At 33.3% G+C, this 22,897-nt stretch overlaps 1 protein-coding gene across 8 annotated transcripts in view; it reads left to right on the top strand.

Annotated features, from left to right (window-relative positions):
* PRKACB (protein kinase cAMP-activated catalytic subunit beta) overlaps window positions 1-22,897 on the top strand; it is a 148,700-nt gene that overhangs the window by 72,753 nt on the left and 53,050 nt on the right. For 4 of the 8 annotated variants that reach the window (XM_044944780.2, XM_025288385.3, XM_044944785.2 and 1 more), the window contains 2 exons: window positions 15,617-15,678; window positions 18,051-18,179. In XM_044944780.2, coding sequence (XP_044800715.1) covers window positions 15,617-15,678; window positions 18,051-18,179 — 191 coding nt within the window. Of the gene's footprint in view, window positions 1-77; window positions 333-598; window positions 919-8,810; window positions 8,835-10,497; window positions 10,522-15,616; window positions 15,679-18,050; window positions 18,180-22,897 lie in introns of those variants that run through there. The other 4 variants (XM_044944781.2, XM_044944782.2, XM_044944783.2 and 1 more) reach the window with 4 other exon arrangements.

The following is a 22,897-nucleotide window of genomic DNA, read 5'->3' as shown; positions in this document are numbered from 1 at the left end:
TGATGCTGAATTTAATGGAAGTTTATAAATAAGTTGCTTTACAATTTTCCTTTAATAGTGAAGATATATATATATTATATTTTGTCTTTTCCATAATATAGAATGTTTAAATGGTTAACATTTGTGCTGCAGTATAGCTTTCTGGCTCATGAAAAATGAAAGCTATCAGCGATCTGGGCAATAAGATTCATCGCCAATAGTCACTAGCAACAGCACACAGCATTTTAATATCAGTGAGGTCCACAGCTAGCAGTAAGAGCTGGTGTAATTGAAAGACGTTTAGGTGCAATCATTCTGCTGTTTGTTCCTTGCCAGGTTCAACATGGGATTGTGTGAGTATTTGAAGAAAACAGTAATTTTAAAAAATCTTTGAAATGTAAAAAGGGTGGATGAGTGCTTAGATTTAAGAAACGTTGTAATTTTTAAATCATGTGGCTCTAAAATAAAAGGGATTTTATTTGTCTTGGTTGATTAAAGCTTTAGAAAAGCTACTCCTTGGTTACAAGTGAACCGATAATTCTGGTCTAATGTTGCCGTGGTAACAACTCATGCTGATATAATTGAGAACATCTTATACATCCTGGTTCGAACATTTTCTCCCTGCCATTTTGAGTTGTTCTAGCGGTATATGAAGGAGGCTAGAATAGCTTGAAAGAAATCAAATCTAGCTATACACATCTTTGGCATTAATCTGATGTTTACTAGTGATCTCTCACACTGAACAGTTAAGCTTTGCTTCTAGAGGCTTTTCTTTTTAAAACAAAAGAAAGCTCTTTTCATTTTCTCTGTGCTGCATGCTCTAGTGTATGTGTTTACACCATCGGTTCTTCTACCTCTAGAGATTAGCATAACTCCCTTTGCTGTTGGATTGTTGTTTTGAGCAATATGTTTTGGAAAGGTTGATTTTCATCATGAGTGGTAAGTATGTTCTCTGAGACTCTGTAACTTTGTATTTTTAAAAAATATTTAACTGTAAGAGAGGAAAAATGTTTTTTAGAGGGGTAATTGTAAAGCCAGAGCTACAATGAGTTACATTTTCTCTTGATGCTTTTTCATTTAGGGCTTACAGTAATTTGCCTTTTAAATCCATTAAGAACTGTGAACAATTAATACCACTATTAATAGTCAATACCAGGAATCAGTTTCTAGTCTATCTTATGGTTTAATTTATTATATTCACTAATATGTTGTTATTAATTGTATTATAAATTAGTGAGTAAAAGATCCACTATAGTAAAAGGAATTGTTTTTTAGTATCTAATCCTGAAAATAATTAAACTTCCCATTTATTGGCTTTGTCATTCTAATATTAATTTTTATCAATTTCTTTTTGGTTATATAAAAAATACTCAATCTTGAATAAGATGTTGCCAAAATTTTATTGATTTACTGGTTGCTTTTAACTGTAATTCATTGAGAAATAGGGATTTAATGATGAAATAAATATATGCCTTTTGGTTTTGGAGGCTTGGTTAAAATTTTTAGGATAATTTTTGGGGAAATAATTTGTTAGAATAAGTACTTTTGGGATTATTTCTTTACTGTTTTATAACATTTATTTTTTTCTAAACATTTCTAAAAAATGTTTTTTGAGAAAATATACTACAGTATATACTGCAGTTTATCAGAGGGTAAAAGCTGTTCACTTTAAGCCAAACCTGCAGCTAAAAATAGATACCCTGTTGTTAGAGTGAGTAATATTTGCTTAGAGCATAATTCATTAGCATCTTTTTGCTTAGCTAAAAAAAGAGGGTGTTTATTAGGTTAACCTTTGAATCAGATGCATGTTTAGGAAAGGTATTTTATGGTTATTCATAACTGTCTATAATTTATACTTAAAAGATTTGGATTGGAATTCAGAACCTGAGAGAGATGGATTTTTGCTGTATAGCGGTAGAATTCAAAATAAGTGAACCTTTTCTTCCATAATTGGAGACCACCTTATTGTTGCACATAAACATTTAGCTGTATAATATACACCTCTTCAGTGCTATTAGGTATTTATTTATAAAGTGATATTAGACATTAAAAGAACATTTTTTACATGCAGCATATTAAGAATTAATTGTTATTATTATCCTGTTATTTTTCTGTTAGATGTAGATGTTTCTGTTCTAGTGTGTTAAATTTGGGCTAATATTACAAAAGCAACATGTTAACATTTCTTAGGACTTCTTAGATATCAATCAAAACTGAATATACCTGGTTATCATACTTAAAATAATGGATTTCTTTGAATCTAGGCAGTGTGTTTTTCTCTTTGACAGTGTTTTAGAAGTTTTACAATTGAATGTGTTGGTTTTAGCTGAAGAAAATTGTTACTGCTTCTCTATTGCTTGATTTTTCTTTCAAGAAAGCTATGGATTTTTCAGATAGTTTGATATACTTGATCATATTGGTCTGCCTAGCCTTTTCTACCTCAGGAATTATAGTAGTGACAGCTAAACATTCTGACTTTTTCAGAATTGTCCAGTTTCAATTAATTTTGTTCATAAGTGGTTACATGCCTTAGCCATTTCAAAATATGGAAAATTTCAAGTGAAGCGTGGTTTTATTTGTAAAAATAAGCAAGTGCCAGACCCTATTACCTCAGTCTTTAGCAATATATATGTGTGATATTTATGTGTATGTAGTACTTTTCTAGTTAAAAAACGATTTCTTTTCTCCTTCCTTGCCTATCAAATATCAGCTTTGGGGGGAGGAATAGTTTTCTCTGGGAATCTATCTTTGGCCCTCTTTTAATGCTGCGTTCCCTCTGAAAGCTCTCATCCATGCCAGCATCTTCAGTAGTTACCTGAATGTTCAGTGCAAAGTGCGTTTTCTCTTTCCATCCCACGGATCTGCTCCTTTTTCATTCATTCTGGTTTTTATTAATGATCCCACTCCCCATGTAGGAACTTAAACAGAAACCTTGTAGTAACTCTGAACATGTTTCTTACTCCCCAGACCTGCACTCAGCCATTAATTTCTATTGGTTCTACATTAGAAATGTCTCAAAAATCACTCAAATTTTTCTATTATCACTGACACTAAGAATGCCTTTAGATCAGGAACTCTATATATTTTCAGTCTTATTGCAGTAACAACTTCACTGGTCTCAGCTCCAATTTTATATCTCTTCAGACCATTTTCCATACTGCCATTTTAAAATTGCAGATATGTCCATTTCTTAATCCAACATTTTCAGTTACTCCTTTTTGTCTCTCAGATAAAGGCTAAACTCCTTAGTGGGGCATACAAGATCAGTGACCTACCCTTCTAACTTTATCTGCATCATTCTCATAAAATTCAGATCTAGTTATATTATACTATATATTATTCCTTGCTACCTTTCCATATTTATATCTTTTATCATAAAAATTCTGAAAACCAGCTATGCTTTTCAGTGCCTCCATTATTGATTCTCTAGAGTTAGATGATTCCTCTGTACTCTCAAAGCAAACTTATAAACTATAACAATTACTTGTATTATACTGAATTTATGATTCCATAATTTCCAATATCCATCCTTTGAACTTCTTAAGTCAGGGTCAGTTCAGTGTTCATCCATGTGTTTCCAGCTGTTACCTTGGTACCCCAAACATAGCAATGAATTTTTAAATTCATGTGCAGTAAATGAATGATTAAAACTTATCCATTTTTTACATATTTGAACACTTGTATTACATTATTGGTGAAGAATATCAGTCATGTGTTTTTATTTTTTGGTTCATGTGCTTATAGGAACATAACTAGCATTATGATACCAAAATCTCAAATAAAAACTGTTTGCCCTGCTGTAGTTGAGGGCAAATCTCTGAAAAAAAATTTTTTGCTAGCTTTGAATTCCAGGAAAGTTACAGATTTGAGCAAAAGCATTTGATTAATTCCCTTTTTTAGATATATACTTTCTAGATTGAAAAGAACACAGTACTGGGGAAGCAGTATATCAGTGGTGTTAAAGAAGGGTACTTGCCTGGAAATAAACAGTATTGGATTGAAGATCAGACACCAAAGTGTAACAGTTTTATTTTGAGTGGCTTGCCTTCATGGAAAAGAAACAAAAATAGTTTCACCCTTATTAACTTGGATGGATAAGGCTTTTAAAAAGAAAGACTGTGGGAGAGAGGAGAGAAAGATCCAACACTGCTGATTTCTTTCATTCTAAAACAGTTAATAGTGGGACAACTAGAAATTTGTTAGTCTACTCAAGTTGAGAAAAGTGACTTTTCTTCTTCCAGGTGTAACAGGGCTCTTACCTGATGTAGTGGGCATCACTACCAGTGAAGAACCATATAGTCCTAGCTCCTTTCCCATTTTTGAAAGTTACTGGATTATTTAAATGATAATATAAATATGTATATGTATCAACTAAAAGATCTGAAAAGTTGATTTTAACATACCCAAATAGGAGACGGGAGGATCCAACTTTTTGGGGTGGGAGCATTTGTAAAGTTTTGAAAAGCTTCTCATTGTTCATGAATGAATAAATAAGAAATGCCACAGTGTGTAGCCTATAAAAGAGATAATGCTCAAGGATAAGTTCATAGCCTTCGAGAGGAAGAGAATGACCTTATGTTTAGAAAATGTTTGTGGGGAGGATTTAAAATAAGAATTTATAATAGCATCTATGTGGAGTTCTTAAAAATTTCAAGTGAACATGGACTCTATAAATAAGATGTGAAAGATAGAAAGATGAAACAAGAGACTAGGATGAGAGGAGAGCTGGGTGAGAGGCAGGAATAGAAAAGGAACAATAATGATATGGTAGGAGAAGATTATAAGAAAATAAACCTGGTATTTGTAGAATATAAAACTGCATTAGAAGCAGTAAAGAGTAAAATAATCACTGCACAAAGGTGAATTAATGATGTAAAGAACTAACTTGATAAAACTTACCAGAATGTAGGGAAAATGGATAGGATTAAAATTTCGAGGTGAGAAGTATGTTAGATAAAGTAGGAAACTCTACAAATTGGATGGATAGCATTCCCTCAGAACAGATAATGATGAATAGAACAAAAACAATAATAAAAATTAGGATTTAGGAAAACTTAGTTGAAGAAAAACTTAAATGTATAACTTGGAGCTCATTGTTTGTTGACAAAGTTTAACAAAAACACCAGCACCTAAATATATCCTGATGGAAGTTTTGAATTACATGGATAAAAATAAGGAATTCCACAAACATCCAGGTCTCTTTGCATCTTACAATGTAACACATAGTTTGTCTTATAAAGAAAAAATTTCATAATTGGAGACTGGATAATTTGAAAATTCTTCTAGACCAAAAATTGACAAAGATATAAGAGCACATAGAAGAAAGTACTAAATAAAATGTAACAAGCATCCCTTTCAATGAATACCTGAACTTACAGGAATATAATAGAAATCCCCAGTGTGCAAAAAGTCAAATGGTGAGTGAAAAATCAGAGCTGTAATGGAGAGCATACTTTGACTATCCTGAGGAAATTTTTATACCTTGGTCACCAAAGGGCTTTTGTTTTAAATAGCCTCACAGAGACAGAAGATGATTTCTTTGATCCATTCAACTTAGGATATCTTAGATTCCTATATAAAGCCAGGATGCACAAAGGATCATAACCTCAGTGAAAGCATAGACTAAAAAATAAAATGTCTCCTCTGACACAGGGTGAGAATACGGAAGCTTGCATTTCCTGGCTTTGGTTCCTGGGGAACTAGGAGGGCCGTGTGTGCATGTGTATGGGATTCTTCTCCTGAGAGTTTATAATCAACTGCTTCTCCTCCAGTAGATTTCATGTTTTAATCTGTATTAATTGTGTGGTTTAATAATTTTAAATAAAATACCTTATAGTAACAGTGTCAGGCTGGTAACATCTATCAGATGCCAGGCAGAAGCTAATATGAAGCATATCCTCAAATCAAACCCTGTGATTTTCTCACAGATAAAGGCCAACTAAACTTTGAACTCACAATCCAAAATCAAAGTAGATACACAACACACACACACACACACACACACACAATCTACAGCAAAAGATAGTCAGCAGGTACTACAGCATTAGATCCTACCAAGAATGTCAGAGAATAGAATTTTCATGTTCAGACTACTGTTCAAAATTAATAATCACATAAAAAAGAAATATGAGGAAAAAAGTATATATGCCTCCCACAGAGCTTCAAAATACATAAAATTGACCCATTTAGAAGGAAAAATTATAACTGTGTAATATTTATAGATATATATAAAGAATTGTTACCCAGTAATTGGAGAGTACACAGAAATATTTAGAACACTTACAAAATTTGACTACGTATATTTGAAATACTTTAAAGAATTGAGATATAGGCTTTGGTCTCTGGGCTTCCCTGTTGCTTCAGATGGGAAAGAATATACCTGCAATGCAGGAGACCTCGGTGAAATCCCTGGGTCAGGAAGATCCCCTGGAGAAGGGAATACCAACCCACTGCAGCCATTTATTATTATTATTATTATTATTATTGCCTGGAGAATTCCATAGGCAGAGGAGACTGGAGGACTACAGTTCATAGGGTTCTCAGTGGGTTGGACAATCCTAAGTGACTAACACTTTCACTTTTTCTTTCACTGTGGTCTCAGACTGCAAAGCAGTTAAGTTTAATCAATAATAAAAGACTAATTAAATAAGTAAACACAAATATTGTATTTGGGGATTTAAAAAATTCCAGTAACACACAGGTCAAGAAATAACTAATAAACTTAAAATTCAGTATGTATCAGAACTTGTAGAGTACAGCTAAAGTGGATTTAGAGACAAATTTTTAAATGTGTATATTAGGAAAAGGGAAAGATGTTTATGATATAAGTGTGCAAGTAAAGTTAGGGAAAACACAGCATGGTTAATCAAAAGAAGAAAACTAATAGGGACGTGAGCAAAAATCAGTGGAATAGAAAATAAAGATTCATCAGAGCCAAAGGTTAGTTCATGGAGAACACTTTTTAAAACTTTGATTACAAACTATTTAAAATTTAATCATAGTTAAAATAAAAACTTAACAAAATTAGGACTGGACAGTTTTATAGTCAAGTTCAAAAAGAACAAAAATTTTGATCTTGTGCAAAATTTCAAAGAATTAAAGAGGATATATTCTTAGTTTCTTAAATCTGTGTATTCTAGTATAACTTTACAAGTAAAGTATGGGAAAGAAATCAATTAGAAACATGTTCTCTGAAGTTAGTAACAGGAACAGGATTCTCATTGTCTGCACAGTATTACACTGTGACTCATAACTTGAACAGTAAGACAAGAAAATGTTGGAGGAAACCAAAATATCATTATTCATAGATATGTGATTATCTACATAGAAAATTCAAGAAACTCTACCAGTGTTATTTTAGAATTGATAAGAGAGTCTGCCATGTAATAAGACCAGTATATAAACATCATTTGTGTGTTATACATCAGCAACAAACAAATGGTAATTAAGAAAAAAATCTCCTTTTTACAATAGCCACCAGAGCTCTAAAGACCCTAGGAATAAATCTAATAAAAGAATAATAAGACCTTTAAGAGAAAAATTATAAAATTCTATTGAGATATTTATAATCTTTAACAAGCTGTTACAATTTCATACCCACTAGATTATCAAAAATTAGAAAAAACAGTAATGCATTTTGTTGAGGTATGGATCATCAAGAATATGGTGGTAATATAAACTGACACAACCATTTATTGAGCCATTTATTATTATCTAGTTTAGTTGAAAACGTACATACCGTTTCAGCAAGGGATCCACTCCTAGCTCTATATTGTCCAGCAACAAGACAAAATATTTGAATTCAGAACCAAATGTAAAATCTTTAGCATATATTGTGGTAGGTATAATATCCTCTGAGAAAAAGCCTCAGTGAACAGTTAAGCAAGTATAGTGCATTTCAAAGAGCATTTCAAAAATTTTCTGGGTCATTTGTTTTATGACTGTAAATTTAGTGATATTTATTATTATAAAATCCTATTGGGAACATCTTCAGTCAAACATGGTTTGGATGGTTAGAAAATCCACAGCATTCCTAGATAGAAAGTTGGGAGAGAAGGCATATGTGTGTGATTAGTAGTGAATTAGTACACTGTGTGGATTCCTAGTGTATCCATCTGCCCATGATTGATAAATAGATACTAATAAAGTAAGTTAGTGTGTGTTTCTATAGTTTGATCATTTACATACGTCTCACCGAAAGTTTTAAATTTTTTTAGCCGTGTAGTGAAAGAGTGAGTCAATTATGATGTTCACTTGTAACCAAGACTTGATAAAGAATTAACTAATAAAAATCATAAGGAGAGGACAGAACAGTAAAAATTAGTATTGCAACACAAAGTATAGCCTTTATTGCCTATTAAATTTCCAGCCACTCATACATGTGTGACTTTGTGCAAGACTAATTAATATCTTAGAAAACGAAAGTAGGCATGGTCTCATCCACTGAACTGCACAAATACAGTTGTAGTAGTTAGAGTTGTTTTTTATATCCATGCTCATTTTAAGGTTACAATGAATTTGCTTTGAATAAACATGTTTGAATATGTTGAAGCAACGTGTCTCTTCAACAAAGTGAACACAGTTGCTTTTCAGGTTAAAAGGATAGAAATATGGTATTTCGTTAACATATTTGCAGAGTAGAGTTTTAACTGGTTTTAAAAAATATGTATCCAAAGAATTCATTGTAATCATTGTATAAAACATTTTTGAATATGTGGTTTTCATTCTGTTCCTATTTGTGAATATCTAATGAACATACATGGATTGATAACTTCTTGTGTATATGTTATTTTATGTTATTTAATCTGTTCAATTTATTCTTTTTGATCAAGCACGCAAATCATCAGAAGCATCTGGTAGGAATCCAATTTTTACAGAATAATTCTGTTGGTTTATTGCTCTAAGTTAGATTTTTATGAGGTATTTTGTGACTAGAATATTTTATGTATTAGCTTACTGAAATTTTTTGTACAGCATGTATGTGTGTGTGGGGTATACTTAAAAATAACAGATACAGAGCTCTAAAGAGGTGGGTGTTTGAAGTAGTGATGGCAAAAGACAAACTATTACAATTTACTTGATTTATACTTCCTCGAGGTTTTGAAAGGGATTGTACTGTTATTTGTTGATAGAACTTGGTATTTTCATAGGTAATTTACCTTCATTCCCATCCTATTTTGTGCTTTCTGACATACACTGAATAAGTCAAATAGAATATGCTTTTATTTAGGTAAAGAATGAAAATGAAAATAATTTAATTACAAAGAGATTAGGGAGGGAGGTTCATGAATTATAATTTGCTCAGTAAAAAAATTTTTAACTTATTATAAGAAAAGATACTAGTAAGAAACAATTGCTTATAGTACCAAATACTTAGTCTTTCCCTAATAGAAAATTTTAGAGGGACAGCTCCTTCCCCTATTCCCTAAATGTATGCCATCAAGATTTAAAATATTCAGACCTGCAATCTCCACTGGTATTCCTGCTTACTCTATCTGGTTCCCCTCATTCTTCAGCAAGTTATCTTGCCTCCTGTTTCCCAGAAGTAGAGTATAGCAATTGGGAATAACAGTTTATTCCTGTTCCTTCCCACACATTGTAAAGTGTTGCTGTGGTAAACAGCTACCTGCCTGACTGGGCACTTTCTTGCTATGCATTCATTTGCCACTGCTGCTGTACACCTTTACCCTCTCCTCAAGTCTGTTGCCATTTCCTGAATAAACCATGCTCTTTCCTCCATGCCTTTTATTCAAGATCATCCCAGCCTGTCCTCCTCCTCAACTTTATCTGCCAGAGGAACTGTTTATCCTTCAGGATTCAGCACAAATGCCACATCATCTTTTATGACTTAACTTACTACCCAAGAATTTCCTCTTTTGCACTAGACTAGCACCTATAGATTTCTTAGTTGTAATCCTTGTCACATTCCATTACAGTGGTTCATCTATCTCCCCTTTAGCTTCTCATCTGCTTAATAGTAGCGATATGTTTATGCTTTATTGTGTTTCCCCAATTGTGACTCAGTTTCTGGTACCATTGAACAATGCTCTACAAATGTTAAGAAGATGGTTAAAACAGCACCAATGAAGACACTGTTTGTCTGGAAGACATTATTTGTCTCTCAGAAGGGACTTAACGAAGTATTACAGTTCAGTGTCTTTGCCTACAGTGAAGTTTTGAATAAAGAACAAAAGTCCAGAGATAGCACTGCAGTGGTTATAGGACGTATATTTAAATTTAGTATTATTAGTGCAATTGCTATGAGGAGTTAAACTTTTAGTTGTGATCTTAAGGAAAATTAGAAAATTAGTATTGATGTTGGCACTAAACAGCTATTATTGATTTTATTTCCTTACCATTTAATCCTAAAATATTCTATTTGAATATATTCAGTCAAATAATTGTTTCTACATTAATACTTTATTCTGTACAAAATTTTCTATGAAAATGTGTATAGGTGATTTCATGCTAATATGCTGTCCTGTGTCATTTAATCATTGTTTATTTTTCGGATACAAGCTTGCTCGTCTTCAGAAGTATCTGGTAGGCAACTACTTTTAATAAAACAAATGTTACCTTTCAAGACTTTTTATTTGGTTGTTTGCAAGTTGTTATGCTATTAATATAGTTATATTTTTATAAAATATTGAGTTAATAAAATATTTTAGTTGAAAGAAATGGCTTATTTAGTTTTGTGTTGAGTTTTATCTACAGAAATGATTTATATTATAGTTTCTTATATGATATTTTAGAAACAACATATAGTACTGTGAAATAGTGTACATGGTACACTTTATATAGAGGGTAGCACAAAACTGATAAGCACACACCACTTAAATAACCCAGGTTAATGAAAGGTTTTTGGAAGATAATTATGCTATTGTAAATTTTGAAAAAAAAAAAAAAGACAGCTAATATTTTAATTGGGTATTTACCCTAGGAAGTTTATATTCTATTTTGTCTTATTTTCTGTTTCTCTTCTATTTTCTGACACCCATTAAAAGAAGTTAAATAAAATTGTCTTTTTACTGTAAAAGAGGGAGGTGACATTTATCTCGTTACAAAGAAAACTGGAGAATTCACTATCTGGAGTAGTTGTAATTTGTACCATAAAAGATTTCTAAACATTTCTTATAAAACGTGAATGATAACCTCCTTTAAATGTTGCATAACGGCATACTGTAACTAACAACATGCTCTTTTTATAATGGGTAGCAATCTCGAATCTAGCAGCAACACAGAACCAAAAACTGCCTAATAAATAAATCTACTACCTATAATTAGTGAAACATTGCAGAATTATCTGAATAACATAAAATATTTCATACTTGATTTTCATAACATGGAATATTCCACACTTAAATTTTTAATAAATTTTCCTAATGTTTAAAATGAACTCAAATTTTTAACAATAGCCTATGTGTAAATATATTCAAAAATACTTTGAGGGTGGTAAGAATTAAGTTTCTTTTAATGTACTTGTGGATGTTCATAAAAATTATCACTTCCTTCATCTCATGAATAGGGGTAAATATTTCTACAAATCAACCCTAGGTGAACATATATATTCATTTGGTACGCTCACTTCTTAAACTGAGAAGAGAGAAAAAGCAAACTTTATTTGGAAAATAAATATAATTGAAGTATATACTTCTGGGAAGAAATTGAGTTAATTTTTGGTGTCTTCATTTTTTTTAGCACCTAGCTTGCTCCATTATTGACCATTCCCAGGTAGGTCAGGTGGTAAAAAAATCCACCTGCAATGCAGGAGGCCCCAGTTCAATTCCTGGGTCGGGAAGTTCCCCTGGAGAAGGGATAGGCTACCTACTCCAGTATTCTTGGGCTTCTCTGGTGGCTCAGACCATAAAGGATCCGCCTGCAATGCGAGAGGATTGGATTCAATCTTTCCATTGGGAAGATCCCCTGGAGGAGGGCCTGGCAACCCACTCCAGTATTCTTGCCTAGAGAATCCCCATGGACAGAGGAGCCTTGCTGGCTACTGTCCATGGGGTTGCAAAGAGTTGGACACGACTAAGCACAGCACACAGAACAAAATATATTTGCAGAAAAATCCTTTGTTGAGATGATTTTTCCTAAGGAGGGTTAGAAATCACTGTGTTTTTAAATAGGTATTTATGATTACTAAGAAGTATTAGAACCAATTTTACAGCACATATGTATGTCGTGTTAAGTCACTTCGGTTGTGTCTGACTCTTTGTGACCCTATGGACCTTAGCCCTCCAGGCTTCTCTGTCCATGGTGTTCTCCAGGTAAGAATACTGGAGTGGGGTGCCATGCCCACCTCCAAGGTATCTTTCCAACCCAGGGATTGAACCCATGTCTCTTGTGTCTCCTGTATTGGCAGGCAGATTCTTTACTACTGTGCCACCTGGGAAGCCCATAAGCCATATCTACATTTAAACTTAATTAAATCATTGTGATATCCTGCTACAGCCACAGGCTTTGGAGCTCAACACATGTGAGAACTTCCTGGGTGGAGCTAATGGTAAAGAATCTGCCTACCAATACCAGGAGACACAAGAAATATAGATTTGATCCTAGTGGTTGAGAAAATCTTTTGGGGTAGGAAATGGCAACCCATGCCAGTGTCCCCTGGAGAAGGATACACTGCCCACTCCAGTATTCTTGGTCTTCCCTTGTGGCTCAGCTGGTGAAGAATCTGCCTGCAATGCAGGAGTCCAGGGTTCAATCCCTAGGTTGGGAAGATCCCCTGGAGAAGGGAAAAGCTACCCACTCCAGTATTCTGGCCTGGAGAATTCCATGGACTGTATAGTCCATGGGGTAGCAAAGAGTCGGACACGACTGAGTGACTTTCACCTTCCATTATTCTTGCCTGTAAAGTCTCATGGACAGAGGAACCTGGCAGGCTGCAGTCCATAGGGTTGCAAACACTCTGAACGACTGAAGTGACTTAGCACACACACACCATCAGTGGTTATAAGCTTTAAAAATAACTGGAGATAAATATTTAGAAAGTTAAGTTTACCACTGTGTAAAAATAATAAAATGCAAAGCAAATATATGTGGCTCTAGATTACCTATTGTTTTAGAATTATTCCTAATCTAGCATGTTGTGAAATATTATTTGTTTATATTTATAAAATATATATTTTGGTTAACTAATACTTTTACAAAGAGTTAACTATGTCATCTTTGTATCTAAATAGTCCACACATAAACTAGAGATTTGTGTATGTGTATATATATATACTTATGTGACAAAAAGTGTTTCAGGAACAAGATTGTCTTTGTGGAACTATCTAATGACATTATAATTAAGGCTTATCCTTACTCTAAAAGGGAATCTCTTTTATGTTGAAATAATTTGTAAAATTCAACATCTTTAATTCACATAGTTTCTGATAATTTTCATATAAGGCCTTTATGAGAATTGTTATTTACTTTCTACAGTATTACTTGACAGTAAACTCAGAACACTGATGTATTTCAAAGATTTTCCTGAATATCCTATTAGAGCATGAAATTAAGCAGTACTTAAAATTTCTCCTTTAGTTTATTCACCAAGCAGGAAAAAGGAAATTTTCCTTCAACTTACCATCTTTGGCAAATACTGCCAGTCCTTCCTTTGACCAGTTACTTTTTTTAACTCAAGATCCAATTAGCAAAAAGTGACAGGAGAAGCTGAAACAGGATGTTAGGGATTCTTTTTTCTTTTCCTGATTTTCTTCCATGTCTCCAAATTATCTATACTCATGCAGGCATCTGGAGAGTTTATACTGCAATTTGATATGCAAAAAGTTCTATAGATAGAAGATAACTAAAAATATTTTTCAAAAGAAATCAGGGGTATATTTTGGGAATCACAAGTTGTTTCTTAAAAGCCACAGTTGCATTTAGCAATAAATTATGTTTTTAACTTATTTTGTAGCTGTCATTTCCAAGTCAATGCCATGTGCAGATATATCTGTTTTATGCAAAAAAGAAAAGAAAAATTTTTCAAAACCACTCTTCTTCCATTGTAACTAGTACATTAAGTTTTAGAAGTAGGATGACTTGAACCTTCCTAAAGTCAAAGAAAATGTAATAATTTCCCACGCCCCAAATCCACCCTTGGGAGAAATTAGATCATATGTGTATAATTAGGTGCAATTATTTGATTCATTGTTTTGGTGAATGAGATTTTTATACAATGTAAAGATTCTAATTTTAAAAATTATTTTTCTCATTTCCTAAAATAGGCATTTTGAGAGTATTTTACAGCAAAATACAAGTGACAGTTTATATAAAGTAGTAAAATACTATCTTCAGACATGCACACTAGTGAGTGTTACATAAAACTAATGTCTGCTTTTGGTGCCTCTTAACACCATTTTGAAATCTCAAAGCAAATGTCAACAGGCCTCTTGATGTTGGTGTTTTGCCAAAGGTACTTCATCAGGGGAATGTATATCTTAAATATCTTACTTAAATAGTAGTTTAATACCACTATATCAGTAGATGATCTTATTAAATTATTTGTGAACCCCTCACTTGAACTTTAATTTTGTCTGTTTATCATCCCTTTCATCATTCTTATAACTTCTGAAATAAATGCCAATGTGCCACTTTTTTGCCCTTTACTGTTTAAACACTATTTAAATACTATTTTCTTGTTTCTTTATAGATTCAGATATCAGAGGAATATTGGGAACTCTCCCTTCCCTAAAAAAGAAAGACTAAAAGATTTACTTCTTTTGTAGTTACGTTTTTATCTCAAACTTAACTATGGGAACAATGATAAATTTTGTTAATGCCATTTTATATCTCTGGAATTTCTTTCCTATTTGTTTCTAAAACCCTGAAGTTCTTTTGTAAACAGAAGTCACTGTTAATAGCTTTGTGGGAAGACTATGAAAAAGAATTCTTTTAAGTGTTTCATCATTTAGCAAATCTAAAACTTCAAACCACAGCTGAATAAAATAATGTGACTATTATTGATCACTATATAACCATCTGATTTTGAATTACTTTACTTTAGTTTACATTATGAATTAAGCATTCAGGCATTTAGTTTTGCTCCCAATTTAGAATGAGATTTTTAAGCTGTTTGGGTTTTTTGGTTGTTTTATTTTTAAGTCTTTGTGGCTATTCTTGTGTTAGTCTGTGGTTTTCCCTCTTTCTCTCTACCTTTAGTAGAGAGGATACAAATCTAATAATGTAAATCCTTATGCCTGAAAACAGCCCTTTATCAAAGTCAATTATTTTTGAAATTCCATAAATGAATAAATTCACATTCTATAGATGTTTTCACTTATATGTTTAAAGGCTCTGTTACTATCTGGTGGCATTTTTTTACAGTAAGTATTTTGCCCTGTATTCATTTCTAACATTTTTCATTATTTTCAGGTATGTTTTCAGGAACCATATTTTTATTATTAGATTATTATCAAAGTGACCTTCATATAGAACAGAATTAAATATTCTTAGAAACTTGAGAAAATGTTTACTTCTTCTTTAAAGAAACTAAATAGCTCTCTAATATACCATGGTTGTGAATATATGTTTCGTGACAACCATAGTTAACCTAAGTCTATGTTTTTTAAACAAGTATACTTATGTGTAATATATACGTAGTATGAATATTCTTACAAGTCAATTTTTTTTAATATATTTTCAGTGAAAGAGTTTCTAGCCAAAGCCAAAGAAGACTTTTTAAAAAAATGGGAAAATCCTGCTCCGGTAAGGAACATTTAAAATTTTCTGTGATTTAAAATCTCGCTTTAAGTAAAATCATGATACTTGCCTAAATAACTTACTATTTTGGAAAACTTAATTTCCAAGTAGCATCAATAAATATAAGCTGAATGTAAGAATTTTGTTATAACATTAGGTTTTGATTCATTACTAATTTTATGTATACCTAAATTGGAAAAGGAACTAATTTCCAATATAATACCCGATGGTACATTTTGAAACTAGTTCCAAGTTCCTACAAACTGTTTATAGTTTCTGATAGTAATTTTGATTTATGTCTTTGATAGAATATTTATTATTTTTATGAATTATGACAGGGATCATATTGTATAGTTTCAAATTCTTAATCACAAATACTTGGCTATTGACAACATACCAAGTACACAAAGATTCATAAATGTTTAGATGGGTTAAGTTCAATATAATTTAAGTACTTTAGATCTTAATTAAGATCTAAAAACTGTATATAAGAAGAACCATCTATACTTGACAAAAACTTTTTTGAATCTATTTTTATAAATAATTAATGACTTTTAGTAGCAGTTTAAATTTTAAAAACTTTTTTCCTAGCATAAAAATCCTTTTCAAATATTTTTTCACTAAAAAATATTTAATTCTAGGTAAAATGTTTTGTTTTAATAAGATGCTATCATTACCAAGATATAGAGCATGAGCCATAAAACACAGTCACTCTGATGATTAAAAGAAGTTAGACATTGTCTACTTTGAAACATTAAGGGAGGTGAGGCTGCTGCTGCTGCTAAGTCGCTTCAGTCGTGTCTGACTCTGTGCGACCCCATAAACGGCAGCCCACCAGGCTCCCCCGTCCCTGGGATTCTCCAGGCAAGAACACTGGAGTGGGTTGCCATTTCCTCCTGCAATGCATGAAAGTGAAAAGTCAAAGTGAAGTCACTCAGTCGTGTCCGACTCCTAGTGACCCCATGGACTGCAGCCTACCAGGCTCCTCCGTCCATGGGATTTTTCAGGCAAGAGTACTGGAGTGGGGTGCCATTGCCTTCTCCAGGGAGGTGAGGAAGATGTCATATTTGTATGAAAAGCAATGACTGGCAGAAAGAGATATTCTGTTTTCTATTAATAATGTTTATTTTCATTATTAATTTGGGAATTTTATTAAACATTTCAAACCATTGTTGATAAAACCAAAAATTAAATATTAATCCATAAAGTTAATTAATTCAAACAATTATAAGGACTTTTTTTCTGTATTGATACAGAATCTCATAGCAATTTAAAATTGAGAAATAGGAATGAATACAAGTTTTATAAATAAAAACTTAGAGTCACTTGCTTTCTCCTTAATGATTTACTAAGAAGCTCTGAACAAAGGCAAGGTTTGATTTGCAAAAGATTAAGTTCAACTACAGTGAATTCCAGTAGCAATTCAAATTCCTTACTTATAAAAGAACCATATTGCATCATATATTTCTCAAGCTTAATGCTATACAGACTGCTCCTTGGAATTATTTTTTCCAAGATTTTCATGAAGATATTTATAATGAAAACCTATTAAACAAATGGGTCAGCAGTTACTGTTTGATGCTATTAAGCGCATAATTTGTTCCCTGTAATCTTCATTCTGTTGTGGCAGCAACAAATTCAGTAGGTTGATGCCTCCAATTTTTTGCTTCTATGCTATAGTTAAAGCCAAACAAAGACATTTTGCTTGTAACAAAGCATCTATTCAAGGAGAAAAAGAGACTGATTATTGTTCTGGGATTCCAACTTTTGGTTATCTTTGTGGGAGTGAGGAATTCTTTTTACCTTATTGTTACTTTTTAAGGTAATACAGGGTTATTATCACATCAGAGAAAATTATTTGGATCTCTCATGCTGTTATTATCTAGTTATATAAGGATAGAAAGACATAGAAAGGATAGTAAGACAGGGCTTTCTTCAGAGGTAACTGGTGAAATGACTGATGCTCAGCTTATCTATTCGTTACAATTTTTTTTGCAAATGCACTGTGTGGCTTCCATGATTGCATACTTCTGGTCACTTTTTAATTATCAAAATATGTATCTAATTTATTATAAATCCAGTACTATGAATTCATATCGGAATGTGACCTTTTATATTTCAACTGAGGATCTTATTTCCTCACATTACTATTACTCTTTGTTTACGATATAAGTCTCTCCTCAAATGTAAGATCCTTTCTTATTCAAAGGGAAAAACAGAATCAATAAACTGGAATTTCTGTAGTCTTTTTATATTGTTTTTAAATGGATAGTTATAAATTATCTATTCTGATAATATATTATTAAGTCTATTATAGTTATCATATTCTTCTTATGAATCTTTCTAATTATAAAATTTATTTTTTCCTGTATATTTAGAATAATGCTGGGCTGGAGGATTTTGAAAGGAAAAAAACCCTTGGAACAGGTTCATTTGGAAGAGTCATGTTGGTGAAACACAAAGCCACTGAACAGTATTATGCCATGAAGATCTTAGATAAGCAGAAGGTTAGTGTATTCATTCGTCTGGTTTTCTTTTGGAATTTCTTAAAACGTTTTTAAATTTTAAATTGAAATACAATGCTGTTACAATGTTGTGTTAACTTCAGGTATACAGCAAAGTGATTCCGTTTTATATGTTATATATATATTTTTTCTCTTTTAGATTCTTTCCCATTACAGGTTATTACAAGATATTGAGTATAGTTCTTATACTATACAGGTTCTTGTTGGTAATCTATTTTATATTTATTAGTGTATATTTTTTAATCCCAAACTCTCAGTTTATCCCCCAGCTTTCCCCGTTGGTAACCATAAGTTTGTTTTCTATTTGCTTTCTATGTCTGTGAGCCTATTTCTGTGTTGTAAATAAATTCATTTGTATTATGTTTTTAGATTTCACAAGTAAGTGATATAATGTGATATTTGTCTTTATCTACCTTGCCTACTTCACTTAGTGTGATAACCTCTAGGCAGAACATAGGCAGAACACTCTTTAACATAAATTACATTAATATTTTTTGGCTCCATCTCTTGGAGTATTGGAAATAAAGACAAAAATAAACAAATGGGACTTATTTAAAGCTTTTATACAGCAAAGGAAACCATAAAATAAAAAGACAGCCTACAGAGTGGTATAAAATATTTGCAAATGATGTTTGACTGCCAAAAATTAATTTCCATAATATACAAATAGCTTATACAGCTCAATATATATGTATATAAAATCCGATCAAAAATAGGTGGAAATGTAAATAGATATTTCTGAAAAGAAGACATACAGATGGCCAATAGGCATGTGAAAGGATACTCAGTATTTATAATTACATATTCAGATCAGATCAGATCAGTCGCTCAGTCATGTCCGACTCTTTGTGACCCCATGAATCGTAGCACGCCAGGCCTCCCTGTCCATCACCAACTCCCGGAGTTCACTCAGACTCACGTCCATCAAGTCAGTGATGCCATCCAGCCATCTCATCCTCTGTCGTCCCCTTCTCCTCCTGACCCCAATCCCTCCCAGCATCAGAGTCAGAACAGTATTAAGGTTCCTTAAAAAACTAAAAATGGAGATTCCATATGATCCTGCAATCCTACTTCTGGGTATATATCCAGAGGAAACCATAATTTGAAAAGGCAGATGCACCCCAGTGTTCTTTGCAGCACTATTTACAGTAGCCAAGAAATGGAAGCAACGTAAATGTCCATCAGCAGATGAATAAAGATGTGGTATATATGTACATGATGGGGTATTTACTCAGCCATAAAAGTAATGAAATAATGCCATTTGCAGTATCTAAGTCTAGGATGGACCTAGAGATTATCATACTAGTGAAATAAGTCAAACAGAGAAAGAAATATTACGTGATATTGTTTATACATGGAATCTAAAGCAATGATATTAGTGTATTCATTGTTATTTACCTGAAGAGTAAATTTGCGTTTTATCAGCTGAATTATTAAACACATGCACTAGAATGACTTACATTGACACCAGGCTTCAACAGTACGTGAACCGTGAACTTCCAGATATTCAAACTGGACTTAGAAAAGGCAGAGGAACCAGAGATCAAATTGCCAACATCCGTTGGATCATCGAAAAAGCAAGAAAGTTCCAGAAAAATATCTACTTCTGCTTTAGTGACTAAAGCCAACGCCTTTGACTGTGTGGATCACAACAAACTGTGAAAAATGATTAAAGAGATGGGAGTACCAGACCACCTTACTTGCCTCCTGGGAAACCTGTATGCCGGTCAAGAAGCAACAGTTAGAACTGGACATGGAACAACAGGCTGTTTGCAAATCGGGAATGGAGGACATCAAAGTTGTATATTGTCACCCTGCTTATTTAACTTATATGCAGTACATCATGAGAAATGCTGGACTGGATAAAGCACAAGTTGGAATCATGATTGCAGGGAGAAATATCAATAACCTCAGATATGCAGATGACACCACCCTTATGGCAGAAAGTGAAGAACTAAAGAGCCTCTTGATGAAAGTGAAAGAGAGTGAAAAAGTTGGCTTAAAACTCAACATACAGAAAACTAAGATCATGGCATCTGGTCCCATCACTTCATGGCAAATAGATGGGGAAACAGTAGAAACAGTGACAGGCTTTATTTTGGGGGGCTCCAAAATCACTGCAGATGGTGACTGTGGTCATGAAATTAAGAGACACTTGCTCCTTTGAAGAAAAGTTATGACCAACTTAGACAGCATATTAAAAAGCAGAGACATTACTTTGCCAACAAAGGTCCATCTAGTCAAAGCTATGGCTTTTCCAGTAGTCGTGTATGGATGTGAAAGTTGAGCTATAAAGAAAGCTGAGCATCGAACAACTGTTGCTTTTGAACTGTGGTGTTGGAGAACCCTCTTGAGAGTCCCTTGGACAGCAAGGAAATTCAACCAGTCGATCCTAAAGGAAATCAGTCCTGAATATTCATTGCAAGGACTGATGCTGAAGCTGAAACTCCAATACTTTGGCCACCTGATGCAAAGAACTGACTCATTTGAAAGGACCCTGATGCTGGGAAGGATTGAAGGCAGGAGGAGAAGGGATCAACAGAGGATGAGATGCTTGGATGGCATCACCGACTCAGTGGACATGAGTTTGAGTAAGCTCTGGGAGTTGGTGATGGGCAGGGAGGCCTGGCGTGCTGCAGTCCTTGGGGTCACAAAGAGTTGGACACAACTGAGCAACTGATCTGAACTGACACCTTCAGATGATTTTATTGTCACATTTAACTTGCATTCCTATTTATTGTGACTATATGGCACACAAAGGTAATAGTTTGAGTGTATGCGGATTGTATCGCTGATCCTGTTCACACTGTTCACTGAACTCAGGGTAGGCAAGGCTTTAGCTAAGAGGCTGGAAGAAGACACGAGGAGCTGTAAGAATTGCAGACACATTTATTCTCTCCTGGCTCACACAGTGGCCATAACATAGCCTCTCCTCTGGCTGACGCAGCAGTCATAGCAGCAGCCACAACATAACCATAATGTAGCCAGAACATAATCTCACATAACATAATCATGATGCTGCCCAAGAGTAGCCCCAAAGCAGCAGAAGCCAGTGCTTTCATGTGAAGCTCATACAGGCATACCGCACAAAATTGCCAGTGACCAAGCAAGTATCTTATAACATGCATGAGTAGTGCTATAAGTGATCTCAGCTGTTATTTAATGGTGCAAAGTCATTGTTGACAGATCATAGGGTGAGAGGGCTAGAGAGCATGGGGTGAGAGAGCCTGACTGTTGCCATCTTGTTAATTTCCCCACGGGGATACATTATTATTTCAATAATAATTTATACATAATAGGTTTGTATATATTTTCTAACAAAATAGTGAATTCTGTACGTAAAGAACAAGCATCTCTATTACATTTTGTCTTGTGGAGAAATTCAGGGACCAATTACTAGATCCTTAGATTGAGGTAACAGAAATTTAGTGATTTATTTTATGACTTATTTTAATTGACAGTTGAAGCCTTGTTGTTTAACATGATTGAGTTGTTTAATTTAAAATGTAAGTTAAGCAGGGAAAAATTTGAAAACCTGCATACTGTAACAAATATCAAATGTTTATATTGTACACGTTAAACTAATAATGTTATATATCAGTTATAGCTAAAAAATAATTAAAAATTAAATTTGAATATTCATAATATATTGCTACTACCTAATGAATTAGAAGGTCTTCCAAGGTGGCTAAGTGGTAAAGAATCTGCCTGAGATGCAGGAGATGTTGGTTCGATCCCTAGTACAGGAATATCCCCTAGAGTAGGAAATAGCAACCTTCTGCAGTATTATTGCCTGGAAAATTCCATGGACAGAGGAGCCTAGTGGACCACAGTCCATGGGATTGCAAAGAGCTGGACATGACTGAGCACACACAAATGAATCAGAATGTCTGAATTATTCATGCTTTAAATATTAAGCTTCTATTTTTCTAGTAATCATGATTGAAGGAAAGTCAAAGAAAAATGGCAAATCTTGATTTATTATTATCTTACAGACGTTATGTACCCAAGAATGACATTTTGGCTTATTGGAGTAGATAGGAAAATATGGAGGAAACAGTACTTAGCTAGTAATCAGGGTTATAGATGGTGGATAAAACTAGTAGTATTCAACAGAAATACAATGTGAGGCACATATGTCATTTTAAGGTTTTTAGTAGCTCCATTTTTAAAAAAGTAAAAATTAATCTTAATTAATAGAACTTTATTTAGCCCGAGGTATCTAAAATACTATCATTGCCATATGTAATTAACATAAAAATTACTGAGGTGTTTTGTATTCTTTTTTTCATATCAAGTTCCAAAATCTGATGTTTATTTTACACTAACAGTACATTGCCCTTCAACTTGGCACCTTTCAAGCGTTAAATAACCTCATGTGGTTAGTGGCTACCATGTTGGACAACACAACATTAGACTGGTTTGAGGTTTCAGTCCAACCTCTACTTTAAAACAAAAACAAAACTAACTTCTAACATGAAAAGGAGTAATGACTTAAGTCTCTAAAATTAAATACACTCATACACACATTTGTGCATCTTTGTCTTCTGCCCTCTTTCACATATCTTTTCTAGCTATGCTTCTTGAAAAAATAGTTTAATCACCCTGCCCACTAACCCACTTCCTTTTAATCTTTAACCCACAACAATTTAGCTGCCTCCTTGTTTATCTCCTACTTCTTGCTACTCTACTGAAATAAC

The sequence above is a fragment of the Bubalus bubalis genome, chromosome 6 (genome assembly GCF_019923935.1).
Source record: "Bubalus bubalis isolate 160015118507 breed Murrah chromosome 6, NDDB_SH_1, whole genome shotgun sequence".
NCBI classification, from domain to species: domain Eukaryota; kingdom Metazoa; phylum Chordata; class Mammalia; order Artiodactyla; family Bovidae; genus Bubalus; species Bubalus bubalis.
Note: the sequence above shows the minus strand (reverse complement) of the source record. Positions and strands in the feature narration are given on the sequence as shown.